General features: G+C 53.6%; 1 protein-coding gene and 1 non-coding gene across 2 annotated transcripts; one reads left to right on the top strand and one right to left on the bottom strand.

Annotated features, from left to right (window-relative positions):
- Positions 1 to 539: 539 nt before the first annotated feature.
- On the bottom strand, positions 540 to 5,135 carry BLOC1S1 (biogenesis of lysosomal organelles complex 1 subunit 1). The gene is made up of 4 exons (XM_004601584.2): positions 4,968 to 5,135; positions 4,214 to 4,286; positions 985 to 1,117; positions 540 to 725 (listed from the first exon to the last, which is right to left on the bottom strand). The coding sequence occupies exons 1-4, from the start codon at positions 5,026 to 5,028 to the stop codon at positions 615 to 617; spliced, it is 378 nt and encodes a 125-aa protein (XP_004601641.1). The 5' UTR covers positions 5,029 to 5,135; the 3' UTR covers positions 540 to 614.
- Positions 5,136 to 8,389: 3,254 nt separating this feature from the next.
- Positions 8,390 to 8,494, top strand: LOC129402886 (U6 spliceosomal RNA). The gene has a single exon (XR_008628915.1). It is a non-coding gene; the product is annotated as a U6 spliceosomal RNA (small nuclear RNA).
- Positions 8,495 to 21,883: the final 13,389 nt, after the last annotated feature.

The following is a 21,883-nucleotide window of genomic DNA, read 5'->3' on the forward strand; positions in this document are numbered from 1 at the left end:
GGGTGGGGGTGGGGCGGGGAGGAGCCTGTGGCTGAAGCTGGGCCTGCACAGGCGGGGGGGGGGGGGGGGGGGCGCCTCTCTGTTACCTTTCTCAGCCCACCCGCCTGCCTCTTAACTCCCCGAAGGAGGGGGTCTGTTAGGGAGGACGGCTGCTTGTCCCGGTTCCCCTTCCCAGCCCGAAGTGCCCCCGGCCCGGGAGCTAATCCCCCCGGGCTCATGACACGGCTTAGCACGGAGGCCCCGAGGCTGGGAGCGCGTGGGGCGGCAGAGAGCCAGGCCGGGCCTGCCCCCCACCCTCTCGCTCCCCCTTGGGAAAGTGCTGCTGAGAGCGGGCGGCTGGGGGCCCACTAAGACCTTCCTGGGGAAGGCGAGGGCGGCGACGCCCCCTCACGCCCCCACAGGGCCCGTACCAGGCCCAGGAGGAAACAAGTGTGGGGAGTGACCGTGCCAGCTGCCCCGATGCCTGCCCCCCCCCACCCGAGCAGTTACCAAACTCCCAGGGCGACACTCCCCCGCCCCCCGAAACAATTCACTGCGCATGGAGTCTGTGTTTTATTCAGGCTGCTGGCCCTGGTGTGTGTGTGTGGGGGGACAGTCAGGGCGGGGCAGAGCGGCTAGGAGGGGGCGGACTGCAGCTGCCCTTTGTACACGTACTCCAGCGCCGTGGCGATGGTGCGCATGTCCAGCTCGATGCTCCGCGCCCAGTTCTCCACATCCCCGATTTCCTGGAGAGAGCAGGAGGGGGGGGGCGGGGGATCAGCTCGGGCAGAGGGGGACCCCCGGCCCCCTTCTCCAAAGGGCTTCGCTTGCGCCCACCCAACTGCATCTTCCTCCTCCTCCTCTGGCTCCCCGAACTCGGGGGCCTGACGCGGGGTTTCCGGGGACCAGTCCCACGGCCCACTTGATCCTTGGCCCAGGGTCGATCCCACCCAGAGGCGGAGCGCGGGGTGCGGGCCGGGGCGGTGGTGCGGCGGCGACACCCACCTTGAGCGCCTGATTGAAGTTCTCCACCATCCCGATCCACTGGCCCGTCTGCTTGGCGAACTGGGCCGCCTGGACCTGCAGCGTCTTCACCTCGTGGTCCAGCTTCCGCTGGTTCATGTAGGCCTGCGCGACGCTGCGGGTCGGAGCAGAAAGCGCGTCACCTGCCTGACTCTCGGGGGTGGGGGCTGAGATGGGGGGGAGGGGGTGGAGCCGCAGGAGGGTGTCACCTGCCTAACTCAGGGCTGGGGGTTGGTGGGCGTGTCACCCTGACTTCCCACAGGTGGGGGAGGCTGGGCAGGAGAGATGCTGGGCTCTGCCAGGGCTGAAGGGACACGAAGGACGCCCCCGCGGAGGCACCCACGGTCTCCCGCCCTCCAGAACCTGCCCGGCTAGAACCATCTCCTATGCCACAGAAAGGACATCCCAGAGCTGGGAGGGAGAAGCCAGCGTTCATCTGGGTGGGTGGGAGGGGTGCTGGGAACCCCTGAGAAAGAGGGAGTGTGTCCCCCCCCACCCCCCCGCCCCCAGACAGCAGGGGGTCTGGGCTTGATCCTGGACACCGAACGGTCCCCCAGAACCTTGAGGAGCAGCTCCCAGTACCTCTGGACGTGGCCCCCATCAACCAACCAAACAAAAAGGGAAAAAAAAAATTTTTTTCAAAAAGGGAGGGGGGTGGGGGCTGGAGCGATAGCACAGTGGGGAGGGTGTTTGTTTTAGACGTGGCCGACCCGGGTTCGATTCCCAGCATCCCCTAGGGTCCCCTGAGCACCGCCAGGAGTAATTCCTGAGTGCATGAGCCAGGAGTAACCCCTGTGCATGGCTGGGTGTGACCCAAAAAGCAAAAAAAAAAAAAAAAGGGGGGGGTGCTGGAGAGATAGCACAGCGGTAGGCATTTGCCTTGCATGCAGCCAACCCGGGTTTGATTCCCAGCATGCCCTAGGGTCTCTGAGCACCGCCTGAGTGCATGAGCCAGGAGTAACCCCTGTGCATTGCTGGGTGTGACCCAGAAAGGGAAAAAAAAAAAAAAGGGAGTGTGGGGAGCTGAGGAATCCGGCAGTGACTGACGCCTGGAAACCCGGGAAGGGAAAGTGGGCCCGCCTGCACCCAGGGGGCTGGGGAGGAGAGCCCTCCCCAGGAACTCGGGGTCAAGGGAAGGTATCCCAGAGGCGCCTTCCTGCTCTCGGCTCTCCCAACCCTGCTGTCGCCCACACAGACGCGCGCTTTCTCCCTTCCTCCGGCGAGAGTATTTCTCTTCCATCACCCCGCTGCTGCAGGAACCATTCCTGCCCCGGGCTGGTCTTCCCAGCCCTCGGCCTGCGTCTCCCCAATAACTGTGCAGCAATTGTTCTCCTTTATTGGCGGGGCAATCTCTTCCTCCCTGCCCAAAGCTCTCGGCCAGCTGTTAGCCGCCACATCCGGTGCCCGCCCCCCACCCCCACTGGAATCTGAGGGGGCAGGAGGGGGCAAGGGGTTGCGGCGGGTCAAGCGAGTGGGCAGGACACCTGACCAGGGCCCAGAGAGACTGCGCCTTTGTTTGCCTTTGCGGGGAGTGACCCAGGCAGTGGGCAGCCGCACAAAACCCTTTCTAATCTGGCTTTGGCCTCGCTCCTCTCCAAGCCCAGGGTGGGGTGGCGCCCTCACAAAGGCGGGGGAAAAGGAGAAGCCTGGGACAGACCCCCAGCAGAGCCGGGGGCACCACTGCGGTGGGAGGAGAGGGGGCCAGACAGCTGCGCCAGGCTAGGGGGTGAGGCGGGACCCCAAAGAGGGACGGCAGAAACCACATTAACAGGAGGGGAGTTCCCAGAGCTTCCCAGCATCCCCCAGGGGGGTCCTCAAACCTGTTTCCCGAGTTGATGTTCTACTTTTTTTTTTTTTTTTTTTGCTTTTTGGGTCACACCCAGCCAGGGTTACTCCTGGCTCATGCACTCAGGAATTACTCCTGAAGGTGCTCAGGGAACCCTATGGGCTGCTGGGAATCGAACCCGGGTCGGTTGCGTGCAAGGCAAATGCCCTACCCGCTGTGCTATCGCTCCAGCCCCAGATTTTCTACTTTTTTATCTTTCGCGCCTCCCTCCCTGCCCTGCCCTGCCCAGGACTTACTCCTGGCTCTGTGCTCAGGGATCACCTCCAGAGAGGCTTGGGGTGCCAGGGACCGAACCCGGTTTGCTCACATGAACGGCAGGCAAGCACTCTACTGGCTGTACTCTCTCAGGCCTTGCTCTTTCTCCTTTTGTTTGAAACTCACGATGAGTGAAGAGGAGGGCTGGAGGGGAGGGGGCCGGGCCCCAACACAGCCCTCTTTTCTCCTAACCATGGCATGAGTAATGAAGAAGACCCCCTCCTCCCCCCGCTAACAGCTCAACGGGGTGACTCACCCTCCGGACTCAGAACTTTCTGGGTTTAGCTGCTGGCACCGGGGTGCCAAGCCTCATGCTGCCTCTTTCCCTCCTTCCTTCCAGCCTAGCCAATCACCATCTCTGCTGGCTCTGGGGTTACTGGGGCTTAAGAGACAACATGCTTGGCTCCTTCCCGGGTCTTTGGCTACTGCAGTCATGCCCATGTGGGGTTGTGGCGGGGGGTGGTCGGGGGGAGACAAAGGCAGCGGGGAAGAGAAAGCCCGCTGGCTCTGCGGGCGCTCCTGGCACAGGTTCTGCCCTCACCCTTCCCGGCCATGCCATTCATCCCCTTCCTGCCAGCTGCTGCCTGGGCCTGCCAGCGGGTGGTGAGCTGTGGTGAAGGAGGAGGCCCTCCCTCCGGTGCAGAGACAGCTGGACTTGGAGGGCAAAGGGACGGAGGCAGATGGCATCAGGCTGTGGGCACCGGGGTGGCTTCTGGGAAGGGTAATCCGGCTGCTCCCGCCGCGACAGCTGCTCCTCCCCGTCTGATGCTCGGGGCAGAGCTGGCTCGAGCCGGGTGGGGAAGGGCAGTGGAACATCTCAGGCCCCCAAGAGCAGAGCTTGGGGGCTGGAGCGACAGCACAGCGGGGAGGGCGTTTGCCTTGCATGCGGCCGACCCAGGTTCGATTCCCAGCATCCCATTCGGTCCCCTGAGCACCGCCAGGGGTAATTCCTGAGTGCAGAGCCAGGAGTAACCCCTGTGCATCGCCGGGTGTGACCCAAAAAGCAAAAAAAAAAAAAAAAAAAAAAAAAAAAAAAAAAGAGCAGATCTTGCCCATAACTCCATAACTAAATTGAGGATTTGTGTGTGTTGGAGAGGGGAAGGTTCATACCCCACATTAAGATGATCCACCAAGGCTTCTGTCAGGCAGGTCGCTGCAGTGATGGCCTCTCGGCGCCTCTTCTCTGGTGAGGGGGGTGGGGGGAGGTGAAGGAGGAGGAAAAGGGATATGAGAGGAGACTTGGGTTTTTTTGTGAGATGATCCTCAAGAACCCGCTGGCTGCGGGACCATCTAAACTCAGCACTGCAGGAACTGCAAGCATCCTGCAAAACCAGCCCCTGCCCCTTCATGCTAGCGGTGAGGGCGTGGGGTATCACCCTCAGAGCGGACGCGAGCGGCCCAAGGGCGCTGAAGTCAGTGGGGGCGCCCGGGACTGAGACCTCCGGGTCGTCTTCCCACGGGCTCGGGCTCGGTAACTCGGGCTTTCCAGTCTGGATTCGGGAAACACGGCCCTGCCCACTCGCCCTCCTCCCATTGCTGGGATTTCACGCCTCCCAGTCCGGTCCCCACCTCCCCCGCAGGCCGGCGTGCCGGCGCAGACGGGCAGGGCCCTGGACCAATCGGCGCAGCGTCCCGGCGCCGGGGCGGGACTAGGCGGCGGCGCGTCGGGGGCGTTACCGAGAGGGCCCCGGGGTGCAGCTGGGGGACCGGAGCCCGCCGGCCGGGAAAGCGTCTCCCCCGGACTCCCTCCCCCAACGCCCGTGCCCACCCCCGGGGCTCGCGCCCGCCCCGGGATCCGGGCCGTTGTTCGAGGCCCAGGTTCCGGGCCGGGCGCCGGCGGCGGCGAGATGGGGGCTCGGCTCACCCTGCAGCTCCTTGCGCTCGTTCTGCTTGGCCTGGTGCTCTTTCAGCAGGCGGGACAGCATGGTCACGCCGGGGCGGGGGGGGCGCTGGCCACCTCCCGGCCCCAGCTGCCTCCCGGAGCAGGAACGCGCCGCTCACCTCCTGCCGGGCCCGGGTCACGTGGCCGCGCCGTCACGTGACGCGGGACCCGCCCCAGGAGTCGCGTGGGCGTGACAGTTCCTGCAGGGGAGGGAGGGGTTAGTGACAGGTGCGCGCATGGCTTTACTAGGGGCTCACTTTTTTTCCTATTCCATTAAAAAAAATTATTTATTTATTTATTTATTTATTTATTTATTTATTTATTTATTTATTTATTTATTTATTTATTTACTTACTTACTTACTTACTTACTTACTTTTTGGAGTCACTACCTGCTCAGGGTTTACTCCTGGTTTTGCAACTCCTGGCGGTGCTTGGGGGATCATAGGAGATGCCCTACTCGCTGTACTATCTCTCCCACCCCGTGGAGCGCACTTTTTACTGAGCGATGGAAGTTTTCTTTAGTACCTGTAGTGCAGAACCAGGTTAAAATTTTTTTTAAAAAAAATTAGTTGCTTTTTGGGTCACACCTGGCGATGCTCAGGGGTTCCTCGTGGCTCTGCACTCAGGAACTACCCCTTGCAGTGCTCAGGGGACCACACGGGATGCTGAGAATCGAACCCGGGTTGGCCGCGTGGAAGGCAAACGCCCTACCCCCGTTGCTATCGCTCCAGCCCCCCAAGTTAAATTTTTTAAATATATGATTTATTTTGGTTTGGAGGTCATACCCGTAATACTCAGGGATTACTCCTGACTCTGCACTTAGAAATTTCTCCTGGGTTGGGGCTGGGGCAATAGCACAGCGGGTAGGGTGTTTGTCTTGCACTCGGTCGACCCGGGTTTGATTCCCAGCATCCCATATGGTCCCCTGAGCACCGCCAGGAGTAATTCCTGAGTGCATGAGCCAGGAGTAACCCCTGTGCATTGCCAGGTGTGACCCAAAAAGCAAAAAAAAAAAAAAAGAAAAGAAAAAGAAAAGAAATTTCTCCTGGCAGTGTTCCAGGGAACCATATGGGATAGGGAGTTGAATCTAGGTCAGCCCCATGCAAGGCAAACGCCCTACCCACTGTAACTAGCTCTCTGGCTCCAGAACCAGTTTTTATTTCATTTTTAGTGAAGCAAACTTGTTTTGGGGCCACATTCAGCAATTCACAGGGCTTACATGCCTGGCTCTGCACTCAGGGATGGCTCCTAGAAGGGCTAGGGAGACCATCTGGGGTGCTGGCAGTGGAACCCAGGCTGGCTGCGTGCCAGGTGAAAGAAGAGTTTTAGGGGCTGGAGCGATAGCACAGCGGGTAGGGCGTTTGCCTTGCATGTGGCTGACCCGGGTTCAATCCCCAGAATCCCATATGGTCCCCTGAGCACTGCCAGGGGTAATTCCTGAGTGCAGAGCCAGGAGTGAGCCCTGTGCATTGCCAGGTGTGACCCAAAAAGCCAAAAAAATATTATTGCCATTATTATTATTATTTTTGTTTGGGGGCCACACCTGGTGGTGCTCAGGGGTCACTCCTGGTGGGTTCGAGGGACCATATGAGATTCTAGAGATCAAACCCTGCTCATCATGTGCAAGGCAAGCTCCCTATCTGCTGAACTATTGCTCTGTCCCCCAGCAAGATAGTTTTGTTTTTCTTTACCAATGTCCAGTGTTTCCCCAACCCAGATATTCACCCTAGGACATGAACCCCCATTTTTTTTCTCTGCAGGGGATAGGGAGGGAGGGAGGCAGAGATAGGAGGAAGGAGAGGGAGAAGAGGTGAGGTGAAGGGAGGGGAGAGGAGGAAAGAGAAAAAGAAAAACTGAGAAAGGAGAAAAAGGAGGTGAGAAAGAGAAGGCGAAACAGAGAGAAAAGAGAAGGGAAAGGTAGAGAGAGAAAGAAGAGAAAGGAAGGCAGAAGAGAGGAAGCCCCCAGGCAGGTCAAGATACTGAAAACAAAACAACTTAGAAAGATGTGAATGGGGGCTGGAACAATAGCACAGGGGGTAGAGCCTTTGCCTTGCACGCGGCTGACCCGAGTTCGATTCCCAGCATCCCATAGGGTCCCCAGAGCAGCGCCAGGAGTAATTCCTGAGTGCATGAGCCAGGAGTAACCTTGGCTGGGTGTGACCCAAAAAGAAAAAAAAAAAGATGTGAAGGGTCGGTCAAGAGCTAGTACAGCAGGAAAGGTGTTCGCCTTGCGTGAAGTCCACCATGATGCAGTCTCAGGAATCCCATATCGCCCTCCCCCACCCCCTCCACCCCCCCTCCTGCCCATACCAGGAATGATTTTTTTTATTGCTTTTTGGGTCACACCTCGAGATGCACAGGGGTTACTCCTGGCTCTGCACTCAGGAATTACTCCTGGCGGTGCTCAGGAACTACCCCTGGGATGCTGGGGTGTCGAACCCAGGTCGGCCATGTGCAAGGCAAATGTCCTACCTGCTGTGCTATTGCTCCAGCCCCCGGAATGATTTTTGAGGGCAGGCAGAGCCAAGAGTTACCCCTGCACACTGACAGGTGTCGCCCCCCCCCCGCTCCACACCAATCCCCCCAAAGGAAAAAGCAAAGAAAAAGAAAGATGTGAAAGGGGGACAGGAAAGGAGTCTGTGTTTAAGAGGGAACATGAACTTGAGCGAGCGAGCAAGCAGAGACACAGGAAGATATGGGTTCGAGGGGGAACACGGACTTGCAGAGCGAGCGAAGAGAGAGACGAGCAAGGGAGATTAAGGACACGGGCCTGAAGAGCAAGCCCAGAGCCAGCTTTTAAATCTGTTTTGGACCTCAGCCTCTGGGGAGGATTGTTGTTGCCAGCAGGTCCATCAAGGTTCTGTTGCTGGGGAAGCAGAAAGTCCCAAGATTCATTGAAATTCTTTCCCTTCCCTCTCCGTTCCCTCCTGGCAGCTCAGGCCAGTTCTCGGTTCATTCTCTGCCGCCCTCCCCCGCTCGCCTCTCTTTTCGAAGCTCTCTCTGCCTCTCACCACCCCATTGAGGTCCCTCAGGCTCTCCCAGCTGCCTCCTACGGAGCTGTGCTAATTTGGCTGGTGTGCGGTGAATATACAATCCCATCTCTCCTTTTGTGGTCAGGGAACGAGGATCCATTTCAAGTTGACCCCAGGAAAAAGTTCTCCAGGCCTGAGAAATAGCACAGGGCTGAGATTTTGCCTTGTGTGCTGTGCACCCCCGTTTTATCTGGGAGCCAGCCTTGAGCACAGAGCTGGGAATAATTCTAGTGGGACTCAATCCCCACTCCCCAACAGAGAGGAAATGCTAATGACCAATAGCCTGAAATGTTTCTGAGATGAACTCCCTCAGGACAAAAAAAAAATTATAGTAGCAGAGAGGCAGTACAGGAATTAAGATGCTTGCCTTGCGCTGGCTTCCACAGCGCAGATACTAAAGTTGGAATGCTACAGAGACGAGTATGCCCCCTGTGCAAGGATGACACACAAATTTTCTGAAGCGTTCCCTATTAAAAAATAAGATGCCCGGTTGCAGACCCAGATTTGATCCCAGAACACAGCCAGCAGTGGGGGCTGGAGAGATAGTACAGAGAGAGAGGCAATTGCCTTGCATGCAACCAACACAGGTTGCATCTCTCCAGGATCCCCTATGATTCCCTGAGTCCACCAGGAGTAATTCCTGAGTCAGATCCGGGTGTAACCCCTGAACACTGCCACGTGTGGCCCCCCAAACAAAACAAAGCAAAAAAATGCCAACTAAACAAAACCACTCCGAGCACAGCCAGGAGTGACTCCTAAGTACTGTTGGACATGGCATTGTACTGAAAATAGAAAAAGTTATAAATGTCTACATATTTCCAGGGTCACATATCTCTCCTGGTACACTATGCTCTAATCTGCTGGGTGACTTTTTTTTTTTTTTTTTGCCACACCCGACAATGCTCAGAAGTGACTCCTGACTCTGCACTCAGGAATCACTCCTGGCAGTACTCAGGGTTGCCAGGAATTGATCTTGGATTGGCCACATGTAAGACAAATGTCCTACCTACTATATTATACTACCCAGGTCCTTTTGTAAGATTTTTGTTTCTTACATTTATTTATTTATTATTTTTTAGGGTATCTTCCCTTTATTTTATTATTATTATTATTATTTTTGGGTCACACCCGGTGATGCACAGGGGTCACTCGTGGCTCATGTACTCAGGAATTACCCCTGGTGGTGCTCAGGGGACCATATAGGATGCTGGGATTCGAACCCTCATTTATTTATTTATTGAATAAAGTTGTTCATGCTGATTTGTTACATTCAATACTCCAACACCAATCCCACCACCACTGCATCTTCCTACAACCATTATTTCCAGTTTTCTCAGCCACCCCTTAAGCTTGTTCCCTCGGACTTAAAAAAAAACACATTTGGGGCTGAAGCAATAGCACAGCAGGGTAGGGCGTTTGCCTTGCATGCGGCCGACCGACCCAGGTTTGATTCCCAGCATCCCATATGGTCCCCTGAGCACCACCAGGAGTAATTCCTGAGTGCATGAGCCAGGAGTAACCCCTGTGCATGGCTGGGTGTGACCCAAAAACAAAAACAAAACACATTTTGGGGCCGGATAAATAGTACAGTGGGTAAAGTGTTTGCCTTGCATGAGGCCAACCCAAGTTCTATCCCAGGCACCCTGTATAACCCACAAGCACTGTCTGAGTGAGGAGTAACTTCTGACCATTGCTGGTGTGGCCCCTGCACAGAACAAACAAACAAACAAACAAACAAACAACCCCAAACCCATGTCATATTTCTAGACAATAAAGCAATAAAGATTTTTTTTAAAAAAGATAATAGGTAAAACTTCAATTTTTTGGAGGAGCAGTTTTTTTGTTGTTATTTCTGGGCCGCAGCCAGTGGTGCTCAGGCCTTACTCCTGGCTCTCAGGGATCATTTCTGGCAGGCTAGGAGGACCATAAGGGATGCTGGGGATCCAACACGGGTCAGCCGTGTGCAAGATAAAAGTTCTACCTGCTGTATTATCTCTCTGGTCTGGAGTGGTGGGGAGGGTTTTTAAAAATGCCTTGGCTCAGACTAATTACCCAGAAGTATAGTTTTTTGTTTAATTAAGTTTTTCCATTTGACTATAATGTATACTCAAGGCTGTGAATCTTCACACTAAACCATTTCTCAGGCTATGCCTATCCTCAGGCTATGACATGAGCCTCACCAATGATGGAACTGATAGAGGAAGCCAGGTATGCGGGACCTGTGACTGAGATCTCCAATCCTGTTTGGATCGGACCGGGCTTCCTCCACCCAGATCCCCAGTTTTCCAGTAGCTTGGCAGTCACACCCACAAATTCCCCCCTCCCCACCTGGCGCCATGTAATCTCATCAATGGCCAAGATCCAGAGACTATAAAACAAAGTTCCCGGAAGAGAGTGATGCAATTTTTCCTCTTAATTTTTATTTTCATTTTTTGTTCTTCCCTCCCCCCACCGCATGGCAGAGCCTAGCAAGCTAACCATGACATATTTGATATGCCAAAAAAGTAACAGTAACGTGCTCTTCATGTTCCTGGACCGAGCAAATGCCATTGGGTTAAACTAGCACGTGACAGGGACAAATGAAGACATTACTGGTGCCTGCTCGAGCAAATTGATTAACGAGGGGATGACAGTGATACAGTGATGCCTATCCTTGATGTTCTCATTTTGTTATTCAGTTCTTCCATAATTTAAAAATGAGCTCACGTCTGTTGGTTAAAGGAGAGGAATGGGTGCTAGTTGAGTTAGAATAAAACACTTCCTTTTCTCTCCACTTTCTGTTGAACCACCCGGTGGTGTTCAGGGGCTTCTCCCGGCTCTGTCTCTGATTTGGAGGTGCCTCGTGGTAGGGCTCAGTCTGGTGGGGATCCCACATGTGCTCCAGTCCATTGGACAGCATTTTTGCTTGTTTGCTTTTCGGCCACACCTGGTGATACTCAGGCGTAACTCCTGGCTCTGCATTCAGCAATCACTGCTGGTGGTGCTTGCGGGACCCTGTGGGATGCCGGGAATTCAACTTGGGTCAGGTGCATGCAAGGCAAGTGCTCTTGCCCCTGTGCAAAATCCTGAATAGTGTTCTTGAACATTTTTACACCTTCGGTCCAGCACCTGTCCTGCACATGGTCCACAGCAGTTATAACCGGGGCAGTAGTCCAGTGGGTTTCAACCTTTCTAGACCGGGGGACTTGTGGTGGAAGACCACTGCTTTGAGCTATCTGCCCAGCCAAGAATAAAACACTGGTAGTGAATTTGTTTTAGTTTCGGGGCCGCACCTGGCAGTGATCAGGGCTCACGCCTAGTTCTGAGCTAAGAAATCACTCCTGCAGGGCTCAGGGGAGCATATGACTTGCCAGGGACTGAACCCACGTTGGCCACATCCGAGGCAACCACTCTGACCTCTGTGCTATCAGTCTGGCCCCCATACCTTTGAAAAGAGATGAGGATTGGGGCCGGAGCGATAGCACAGCGGGTAAGGCATTCGCCTTGCACGCGGCCGACCCGGGTTCGATCCCTGGCATCCCATATGGTCCCCCAAGCAGCGCCAGGAGTAATTCCTGAGTGCAAAGCCAGGAGTAACCCTTGAGCATCGCTGGGTGTGACCCAAAAAGCAAAAAAAATGAACAAAAAGAAAAAAAAGAAAAGAGATGAGGATTACTGACTGACTCAGGTATTTTCAGAGTAGAATCTTAATTTCTTTTTTATTTTCTTTTTGGGTCACACCCGGCGATTCACAGGGGTTACTCCTGGCTCTGCACTCAAGAATTACCCCTGGTGGTGCTCAGGGGACCATATGAGATGCTTGGAATCGAATCCGGGTCAGCCGCGTGCAAGGCAAATGCCCTACCTGCTGTGCTATTGCTCCAGCCCTTAGAATCTTAATTTCTAAACTGTGCAACCCCCAATGGATTGGTGAACAAAATGGCTAAGTAGGGACATGAAGCAGAACACTGAACGACAAAATAAAAGTTGTTTGTTTTTGTTTGTTTTGGGGCCATGTCCAAGTAGTTTTCAGGGTTTATTTCTGGCTCTGCGCTCAGGGATCCCTCCTGGTGGAACTCAGGGCAAGTGTTTTACCCTCTGTACTATTGCTTTGGCTCCAAGCCAAAATAAAAACTCTGAATACAAAAGTTGGCTGCAAACATTGGTGTATATATGTGCATCTGTGCTTCTAAGTTTATTATGATTCCTTTTTGCATCATTTCCCAAGTGCCTGCCTGTCAAGTATTTTACATCTGTGAATTCATTTAATGTTTAGACAGAGAATGGTTGCAGCCAGTTTGCAGATGATGGCTCTGAGGTGCAGAAGCGGTTAAGTCAGAATAAATCTACGGCAGACTCAGGCTCTCTGAGGCCAGAACCCGGGGGCGACTGTACCGTACTGCAGAGGTCTTGGGAGAGACTTGGAACTTGGAACACTAAAAGGTGTTCTGGGAGGGCTGCCTGTCTCATCATCACTCAGCCTCCGTTCCCAGTTGGCGGACTCTGGCCAGCAGAGAGGTGTTTGGGAAAAGGTTCTGCTCCCGAGAAGGGCTGATCAATAGAAGCGGGAAGGGTGAGAGCATCACGGGGCAGCCTCACCCAGCCCTCCCCCTTCCCGGGCTGCAGCCTCCAGCCACAGTGAGCAAGCAAAACAGGCTGCGAGGAAGTGCCTGGTGCACCGCTCTAGGGCAGGGGGGCCTGAGAGAGGGGGATGGAAGAGGTACCACTGCCTGGTGAACATGGTGGATGGGAGGGGGTGAGGAGGGGGGTGTTGCTGAGGCTTTGAGGGGTGAATCTGTAAATGTTAAGATCCGTTGACCCAGGGAAAGTGCTCGGCCCCTCCTCTCTCACCCTCACCCCCCTTGGCAACCCTGCCTGGCATTTTCACCACCAGTGTGGAGACTGCCAGGATTCCGCAGACATCAGCCCTGCCTTCCTCTCCCACACACTGGAAGGTTCTTTGCCCTAGAGCTGGACAGAGAACAATGGCACCCAAATATGAGGACCCCGGCTGGTCTCTCAAGGATCCGTCAGCTGCGGCCCTCACTGCTTGCTGTTGAATGGCAGTTTCTGTGGGGTTCAAGCTCAGCAGCACCTGCCCTTCGTGGCATGGACGGTGGCTGCATATCTGGGAGATGACTCAGGAATTTTGAAATCTCTTCTTTCCCCCACCCTCCTTGCAATCTCCCACCCCGCTTATTTTTCTTTCCAGTAAATGAGTGCAACTCCATTGTTTCTACTTATTTTCCTATTCTTTTGAGTTTTTTTTTTTTCTTGTTGGGTCACACCCAGCCATGCACAGGGGTTACTCCTGGCTCTGCACTCAGGAATTACCTCTGGCGGTGCTCGGGGGACCCTATGGGATGCTGGGAATTAAACCCGGGTCAGCCACGTGCAAGGCAAACGCCCTACCCGCTGTGCTATTGCTCCAGCCCTGAGCCCCTAGTATTTTGTTTTTCTTTTTGGGTCACACCCGGCAATGCACAGGGGTTACTCCTGGCTCTGCACTCAGGAACCACCCCTGGCGGTGCTCAGGGGGCCCTATGGGATGCTGGGATTTGAACCCGGGTCGGCCACGTGCAAGGCAAACACCCTACCCGCTGTGCTATCACTCCAGCCCTGAGCCCCTAGTATTTGTGACCTGTGCCTTGAGGGGCTGGGGGGAGCAAACAGTGCAGCAGGAAGACGGCCCTTTCTCCCAGCGGGGCAGCTGGGCAGGACGCAGCGTTGAGCGTGCCCTGGGCACTGCTTGCGGCAGTTCAGATGAGGCCTGTGGCCTCCTGGACATCCCATAACAGTTTCTTTCTTTCTTTCTTTTTTTTTTTTTTTTTTGCTTTTAGCTTTTTGGGTCACACCTGGCGATGCACAGAGGTTACTCCTGGCTCATGCACTCAGGAATCACCCCTGGCGGTACGCAGGGGACCATATGGGATGCTGCGAATCGAACCCAGATTGGCCGCGTGCAAGGCAAACGCCCTACCCGCTGTGCTATCGCTGCAGCCCCTAACAGTTTCTTTTCTTTTCCTTTGTTCCTTCTTTTTGGGTCACACCCAGCGATGTTCAGGGGTTCCTCCTGGCTCTGCACTCAGGAATTACTCCTGGCGGTGCTCGGAAGACCCTATGGGATGCTGGGAATCGAACCTGGGTCGACAGCATGCAAGGCAAACGCCCTCCCTGCTGTGCTATGGCTCCAGCCCCTTGAGATCCATTTTGATGTTAGCTTTCCCCCCCAGGGCCTTGGGGGTCCGGGTTTGGCCACACCCAGTGGCGCTCAGAACTTACTCTGGGTTGTGCTCAGGGATCACGCCTGGTGGGACTCAAGGTCCATAGGGGATGCTGGGGACTGAACCCGGGTCAGCCAGGTGCCAGGTTGCCCACGGCACTATCTCTCTGGCCCCCGACTTCCCCCTTAGCTTTACTTCACCAGCAAAACGGGTTAAAACTCCAAACTGGCAGGACAAAATGCTTGGGCGGGAGCTGCCGAGTTGTTGGGGATTGGATGGGCCGGGAGCAGCCGGGGAGGAGTGGAGAAGGGTTCCCAGACTGGGAATTCTGGCTGTCCTACAAGGCAAGGGGGCGTTGGTGCTGTGGCCTAGTTCCAGACGTTGGCTCGCAGCCAGGGCTCAAAGAAAAGGGGCCCTCAAGGCAGGCTAAATGGCTCCTTGTGGGGCGCGACCCTCCCTCCCCAGGACGCAAGGGTTTCCCGAGGACTGCCAAGGCCTGGAGCCGTCATTTCCCCACTGACTCCTCTCGCGGCGTTTATCCTCTCTCTCCCAGCCACTCCCATGGCGTGAGTTTGGGCCCAGCCCGCGTTCGGGGCCGGCAGAGGGATCCCAGCGCGGGATACGTGGGTGGGGTGAGAAAGTTCTGGAGCGTGTTTCGAGGAAGAGGTTGGCCCTGAGACGCATGTGCTGAGGGTCCCCCCATGCCAGCGGGGGTGGAGGAAGCCGTTAACCCCGAGTGAATGTCCTGGAGGACTTTGTTTCTAGGCTGGAGACAGAGGCTGGAAAATGTGTGAATTTCGGGAGCTGAAACATAGGGACCCCCCCTAACCCCCCCACCAGGCCCCCGTGGGAAGAAAGGACCAGCCGAGAGATCCAGCGGCCCCTCTGACCAGGGTCAGTCTTTGCTGCTTCTGGATATTTGTCAATTTGTAGAAATGTTTGGAAACGACCTTGGAGATCGTCATAGACTTAGAGGAAATTGAAAAAATAGTACATAAGGTCCCATGTGCCCTTCACCCAGCTTCCTCGAGTGGCATCACCTTAGACAGTGCGTCCTTGAACTACATCATTTTGTTCAACCAAAGAGTGAGGGAAGGGGGCTGGAGTGATACACAGCGGGGAGGGCGTTTGCCTTGCACGCGGTCGACTCGGGTTTGATTCCCAGCATCCCATATGGTCCCCCAGAACCGCCAGGAGTAATTCCTGAGTGCAGAGCCAGGAGTAACCCCTGTGCATCGCTGGGTGTGACCCGAAAAGCAAAAAAAAAAAAAAAAAAAAAAGAGTAAGGGAAAAAAATCCTATCATGGCCACCGCTGAACCATGACCTTGCACGAACCTGCTCTCATTAGATATAATTTCTCTCTTTTTTTGGGGGGGAGGGGGCTCCTAATTAGTGCTCAGGGATTCCAGGTCCGTATTCATTCTAACTGAGGGACCAGATCATTTCTGGCAGTGTTCAGGAGGCCATATGGGCGGTCTGGAATAGAACCCGGTTGGCCATGTGCAAGGCAAACGCCCTACCCGTTGTGTTGTTGCTCCGGCCCCCCTCAGCTGTTTTTCTTTTTAAAAAATGTTTATTAATTTTTTTCCATCAAAGCTTTTGCTTTGGCTGTAGCTTTGAGAGGGGCAGGGGCTTCCTTCTTCGCTTTTGGCTCTACCTTCATGAAAGAGCAATCACCAACAAAATCAAGGCTCCGAGCTCTTCAAGACCACAAAGGGGTTTCTGGTACTTTTTTATATTCAATGCCCAGTCTTCCAGCTCCAACCCAGGCAATGGGCCTAAACTGTTCTTCATCTCTGCTTTTTTTTTTTTTTTTTTGGCATTTTTTTTGGTCACACCCAGCGATGCACAGGGGTTACTCCTGGCTTTGCACTCAGGAATTACTCCGGGGCTGGAGAGATAGCACAGCGGGTAGGGCGTTTGTCTTGCACGCGGCTGATCCGGGTTCAAATCCCAGCATCCCATATGGTCCCCTGAGCACGGCCAGGGGTAATTCCTGAGTGCAGAGCCAGGAGTAACCCCTGTGCATTGCCAGGTGTGACCAAAAAGCCAAAAAAAAAAAAAAAAGGAATTACTCCTGGCGGTGCTCCGGGGACCATATGGGATGCTGGGATTTGAACCCAGGTTGACCGCGTGCAAGGCAAACGCCCTACTCCCTATGCTATCGCTCCAGCCCCACATCTCTGCTTTTGTCATTTGAGAATTTGAGAATGTTGTCTGACAGGGATCCTATGACATCAGTATTCAGTATTGGCTTTATTATCATCATATTTATTTACTGGGCCTTCGAGTAGTGTCTGGGGGCCTGGGGACAACTCTCATCAGTATTCAGCCTGGTGAATATTGTGATGTGATGCCGAGAGGGGCGGGAGAGGGGGGCAGCAGTCCTGGGGGGAGAGGGGTGTGGTTCACCAGGGCTAGACCTTGCAGAGCTTGGGCAACCACGCAGTGTCAGGGGTCAAACTCAGGGTCTCCTGATGCCAGCCCTGCATGCCAGACCTTTGAGCTATTTCCCTGCCCTAATTTTACTCAATTATTTGTTGGGTCACTTTCCTTCATTGTTGTAGTAATCAGGATTACTCCATCAGGAAAATTACACATATTTCTGGCTAGGTTGTTGGTTGTGGTGCTTTCTAGGGCCTCTCTCTCTCTCTCTCTCTCTCTCTCTCTCTCTCTCTCTCTCTCTCTTCTCTCTTAGTTGCACCTGGCAGTGCTCAGGGCTCACTTCTGGCTCTTTGCTCAGGGGGTGACTCCTGGCAGTGCTTAGGGGACCATACATGGTGCTGTGGATTGAACCTGGGTCAAATGCATGCAAGGGCTTACCCACTTGCATGCCCTACCCACTGTATATCTCTCCAACCCCAGGATCACTCTCCGCCATGTGATAATAATGGCATACTTGCCTGGCGTTATTGGGTGCTTGCACACACGCTCACTAGGGCTGGCACATTCTAGCCACAGCACTTGGGCCTCTTTCTAGTTGTGGTGCTTTCTGGGGTGGACCCCTTTCAGCAGTGTGTCGGGCTCGCTGTTCCGAGCTGTGGTTTGGGTGAAAATTGCTGTGTCAGTGCTAAGGATAATGGACAGCTGTATAGTCAGACCTTGGCAGAACCGCTGGGCTGTGCTCAATGCATGTGGCTGCTCTGGAGGTTGAACTTATGGCCTTATGCTCACAAGAAGGATGCTCTAAGCTATCCCCTGGGCCTCCTAAGTATTGTTTTTAATTCATTTTTTGTTGTTTTTTTTGGGGGGGGGTATTTGGGACACACCTGGCAATGCACAGGGGTTACTCCTGGCTCATGCACTCAGGAATCACTCCTGGCAGTGCTCAGGGGACCATATGAGATGCTGGGAATTGAACCCGGGTCGGCCGCATGCAAGGCAAATGCCCTACCCACTGTACTATTGCTTCAGCCCCATCATTTTTTTAAATTTTATTTTTCTGTGTTCAAACCACACCTGGTGATGCTAAGGGCTTACTCCTGGCTCTGCACTCAGGAATTCCTCCTGGTGGTGCTCAGGAGTCCATATAGGATGCCAGGGATCAAACCCCAGTGGCCCATGTGCAAGCCAAACACCCTAACTGCTGTACTATTTCTCTGCAACCCCCTCAAAATATTGTTTCTAATTTAATGAATTCTTTTTTTTAAAATTTTACTAAATCATTGTGAGATAGTTACAAGCTTTCATGTTTGGGTTAACAGTCACACAATGAACAAACACCCATCCCTCCACCAGTGCACATTCCCCACCACCAATATCCCTGGTATATCCCCCCTTTCCCACCCTGCCCCTGCCTCCATGGCAGACAATATTCCCCATACTCTCTCTCTACTTCTGGGCATTATGGCTTGCAACACAGACACTGAGAGGTCATCATGTTTGGTCCATTATCTACTTTCGGCATGCATCTCCTATCCCAACTGATTCCTCCAGCCATCATTTCCTTAGTGATCCCTTCTCTATTCCATCTGCCTTCTAATTTAATGAATTCTTAATGAGCACTTTTTTTTCTTTTTGGGTCACACCCGGCGATGACAGGGGTTACTCCTGGCTTTGCACTCAGGAATTACTCCTGGCGGTGCTCAGGGGACCCTATGGGATGCTGGGATTTGAACCCGGGTTGGCCGCATGCAAAGCAAACGCCCTACCCGCTGTGCTATTGCTCCAGCCCCTTAATGAGCACTTTTCCCTCCCCTCTCTTTTGTTGTTGATGTGATAATTGGGGGTCACACACTTCGCTATAGTGTCACATACTTTCAGTTGCAGTGCCCACCAGGGTCATAGACCTGAGCTGCGGTGAATGCACACATGTGTGTTTGTGGTGATCCAGAGATTGTACACTGCTTTTTGAGGGGAGCTATTTGAGCACAGTCTGTGGTGCTCAGGGGTCATTCTTAGCTCTGTACTCAGGAGTGACCCCAGCAGTGCTTGGGGTGCTATATGCAGTGCTGGCATCAAATTGGGTCAACCATAGGCGAGGCGAGTGCCTTAATCCCTAGACTATCTCTCTGGTCTGAGATTAAATACTTTTTGGATTGTGTTGCCAGGCTCTTCAATGACAGCACTGCCTGGACTGCACACAACATGTGAGGTAGTACCTGGCTTCCAACTCAGACTTCTGCCAACATGTTCTACGGCTGAGATCTCCCCCCCACTCACAGTTCACACACACACACACACACACACACACACACACACACACACACACACGGGGTCGCTCCTGGCTCTGTGCTAAGGGGCACTCCTGGCAGTGCTCCAGATGCCAGGGATCAAACCCAGATCAGCTGCATGCAAATTAAATGTCCTACCCGCTGTCCTATCTCTCCAACCCCCAGTTTCCACACTCTTGACTCAAATAAAGTTCTCTCTCTCTCTCTCTCTCTCTCTCTCTCTCTCTCTCTCTCTCTTCTCTCTCTCTCTCTCTCTTTGCTTTTTGGGTCTCACCCGGCGATGCACAGGGGTTACTCCTGGCTCTGCACTCAGGAATTACTCCTGATGGTGCTTAGGGGCCGTATGGGATGCTGGGAATCAAACCCGGGTCGGCTGCCTGCAAGGCAAACGCCCTCCCCTTTGTGCTATCGCTCCAGCCCAAATAAAGTTCTCTTGACCCCTGAGCTTAGAGCCAGGAGAAAGCCCTGAGCACTTCTGGGTGTGAACGCACAAAACAAGGGAGAGAAAGTGACCCCCCTAAAGCACCACAATCAGCATCACAGCCAGAAACGTGTGTAATCCCGATTACTACAACAATGAAGAAAAATAACAACAACAACAACAAATTAAGATGTTTGCCTTGCATGCCGCTGACCCAGGTTTAATTCACAGCATCCCATATGGTCCCCTGAGCACTGCCAGGAGTGATTCCTGAGTGCAGAGCCAGGAGTAACCCCTGTGCATCGCTAGGTGTGACCCAAAAAGAAAAAATAATTAAATGGCTGGTATCAGGAGACCCTGAGTTTTTATCCCTGACACTTCATGGTTCCCCAAGTACTGCCAGGTACAGCCCTGTTGAACCACATCCTCCCGCCACCCCCAGTATTGCTGCCCCTTCTCCCACCTCCTCGTAGCATCACATCACCAAGTCAGGCTGAGTATTCATGAGCGTTGTCCCCAGGCCCCCAAACACTACCTGGAAGACCCAGTAAATAAATATGATGACAATAAAGCCAATACTGAATACGGACACCATAGGATCTCCCTCATATAACATTCTCAAATGACAGAACCAGAGATGAAGAACATCTTAGGCCCATTGCCTGGGTTGGAGCTGGGAGACTGGGTGCTGAATATAAAAGGAAAGCATCAGAAACTCCTTTGTGGTCCTGAAGAGCTCAGAGTCTTGAGGTTCCTCTGTTCTCAAATTCCTTCTAACCTCTACCTCTGTTTTTTTTTTTTTTTGGGGGGGGCACACCTGGTGATGATCAGGAGATACTCCTGACTCAGCACTCAGGAATTATTCTTACCGTTGCTCAGGGGACCCTATGGGATGCTGGGAATCAAACCTTATGCATGCAAGGCAAGTGCCCTACCCACTGTACTATCTTTCCGGCCCTCCTCTAACTTATTTTTCCCGTTCTTCCATTGCTAGGAGGACCACTCTACACGATTGCTCTTCACTCCAGCAATCTGCTCTCACTCATCCTGTGAGGGAAAATCAACGGGTCTAAATTTACTAGCCTGGTCTCGGGCTCTCGCCTCTTCCCCGCCCTTCTGTGCCCCACTATTTATAGCCAGGCTAATTTTGGGCAGCCTTTCTTTCTTGTCCCCTTCTCCTGGTGGCGGGTGAGGTAACTTTTCAAATATTTCGGCAGAGGAGGTCAGAAGTAGATTTTTGGCCTCTGATTTCATCGTCAGATATAGCAGGAGCCCATGGAGTGGAGAAGGAGGCAGGCAGAAGAGCTGCAAGGGCGCAGAGGGAGGATCCCCCTGCTTGGTCTGAGGTCTAAGAGAGAGTGAGGAGTCTCAGGTTCTCTGCAAACTTTACTACTTTGGGTTTTCATGTCATCTCCAGTGTTCGGGGCACCGAGAGAGAAAAGGATGGCGAGGGTGTATTTTGGGGAAAGATGGCAGTAGAATCCTGGAGCTGGTTTGCCGGCCCATTGCATCCTTGAGAGGCCGGTATAGTGCCAAGTTACTCTCTGGGGGACACCAGAGCTTGGGGCAGTAAGAATCAAGTTCTTCAAATGCGCCGTGATTTAGCAGAGCAAGGAATTTCCAGGGCCGGCAGACTGAAAGACCATCAAATTTTTACTTTTAAAATTAAAATCCTGGGGGTTGGTGAGATATTACAGTGTGTAGGGCATTTGCCTTGCACACAGCTGACCTAGATCCCATCCCTGGTTTCCCATATAGTTCCCCGTGTGTGTGTGCCGCCAGGAGTAATTCCTGAGCATTGCTGGGTGTGGCCCCCAAATAAAAACAAAAGTGAAAATGCTTGGGGTAGAGAAGGCGACCCTACCTGGGTTCGATTCCTCTGTCCCTCTCAGAGAGCCCGGCAAGCTACCGAGAGTATCCCACCCACATGGCAGAGCCTGGCAAGCTACCCGTGGCGTATTCGATATGCCAAATACAGTAACAACAAGTCTCACAATGGAGACATTACTGGTGCCCACCTGAGCAAATCGATGAGCAATGGGATGACAGTGATACAGTGATAAAGAGAGATAGTAAAGGTGAGAGGGCATTTGATCCGCATGCAGTTAATGCTAGTTAGAATCCCGGCACTTCATATGGTCCCCTGAGCAACTGCTAGGGGTCACTCGTGAGCACAGGCAGGAATAGCTCCTGAGCACTGCTGGGTGTGGCTCCCTGCTTCCCAAAGTAGAATCATGCTTAGAGATGTAAAGAGTCAAGAAGAGACAAAAAGAGAATGGAAAGAGGAAGTAGGTAGAGCACTTATCAGACTTTTGCTTTCTTTGGTTTTGTTGCTACCCTTGGTAACCCTTGGGGGCTCTATGCTTGTGGGTGCTCATGGCAGTGCTCAGGAGACCATGGGGCATATCAGGGCCTGAACCCAGGCAGAGCAAAGCATGCGCGCAGCCTTTTGAGCTATTTCTCCCATCCCATATTAGGACCTTGAAGGGAAAGGGAGGGGAAGAGAGAACTGTAGGGATCTGTTTATGTCCTCGGGGTACAGAACTCACTTGAGACACTGGGAATA

This window comes from Sorex araneus, chromosome 2 (genome assembly GCF_027595985.1).
Source record: "Sorex araneus isolate mSorAra2 chromosome 2, mSorAra2.pri, whole genome shotgun sequence".
NCBI classification, from domain to species: Eukaryota; Metazoa; Chordata; class Mammalia; order Eulipotyphla; family Soricidae; genus Sorex; species Sorex araneus.

Excerpts from the sequence above, each read along its gene's own strand:
- BLOC1S1 (XM_004601584.2), bottom strand. The coding sequence starts at position 5,028 with ATGCTGTCCCGCCTGCTGAAAGAGCACCAGGCCAAGCAGAACGAGCGC. Across the intron at positions 1,118-4,213 it reads GTGGATCATCTTAATGTGGG|CGTCGCGCAGGCCTACATGA; the intron begins GTATGAACCTTC and ends TCCGACCCGCAG. Across the intron at positions 726-984 it reads ACTTCAATCAGGCGCTCAAG|GAAATCGGGGATGTGGAGAA; the intron begins GTGGGTGTCGCC and ends TGCTCTCTCCAG.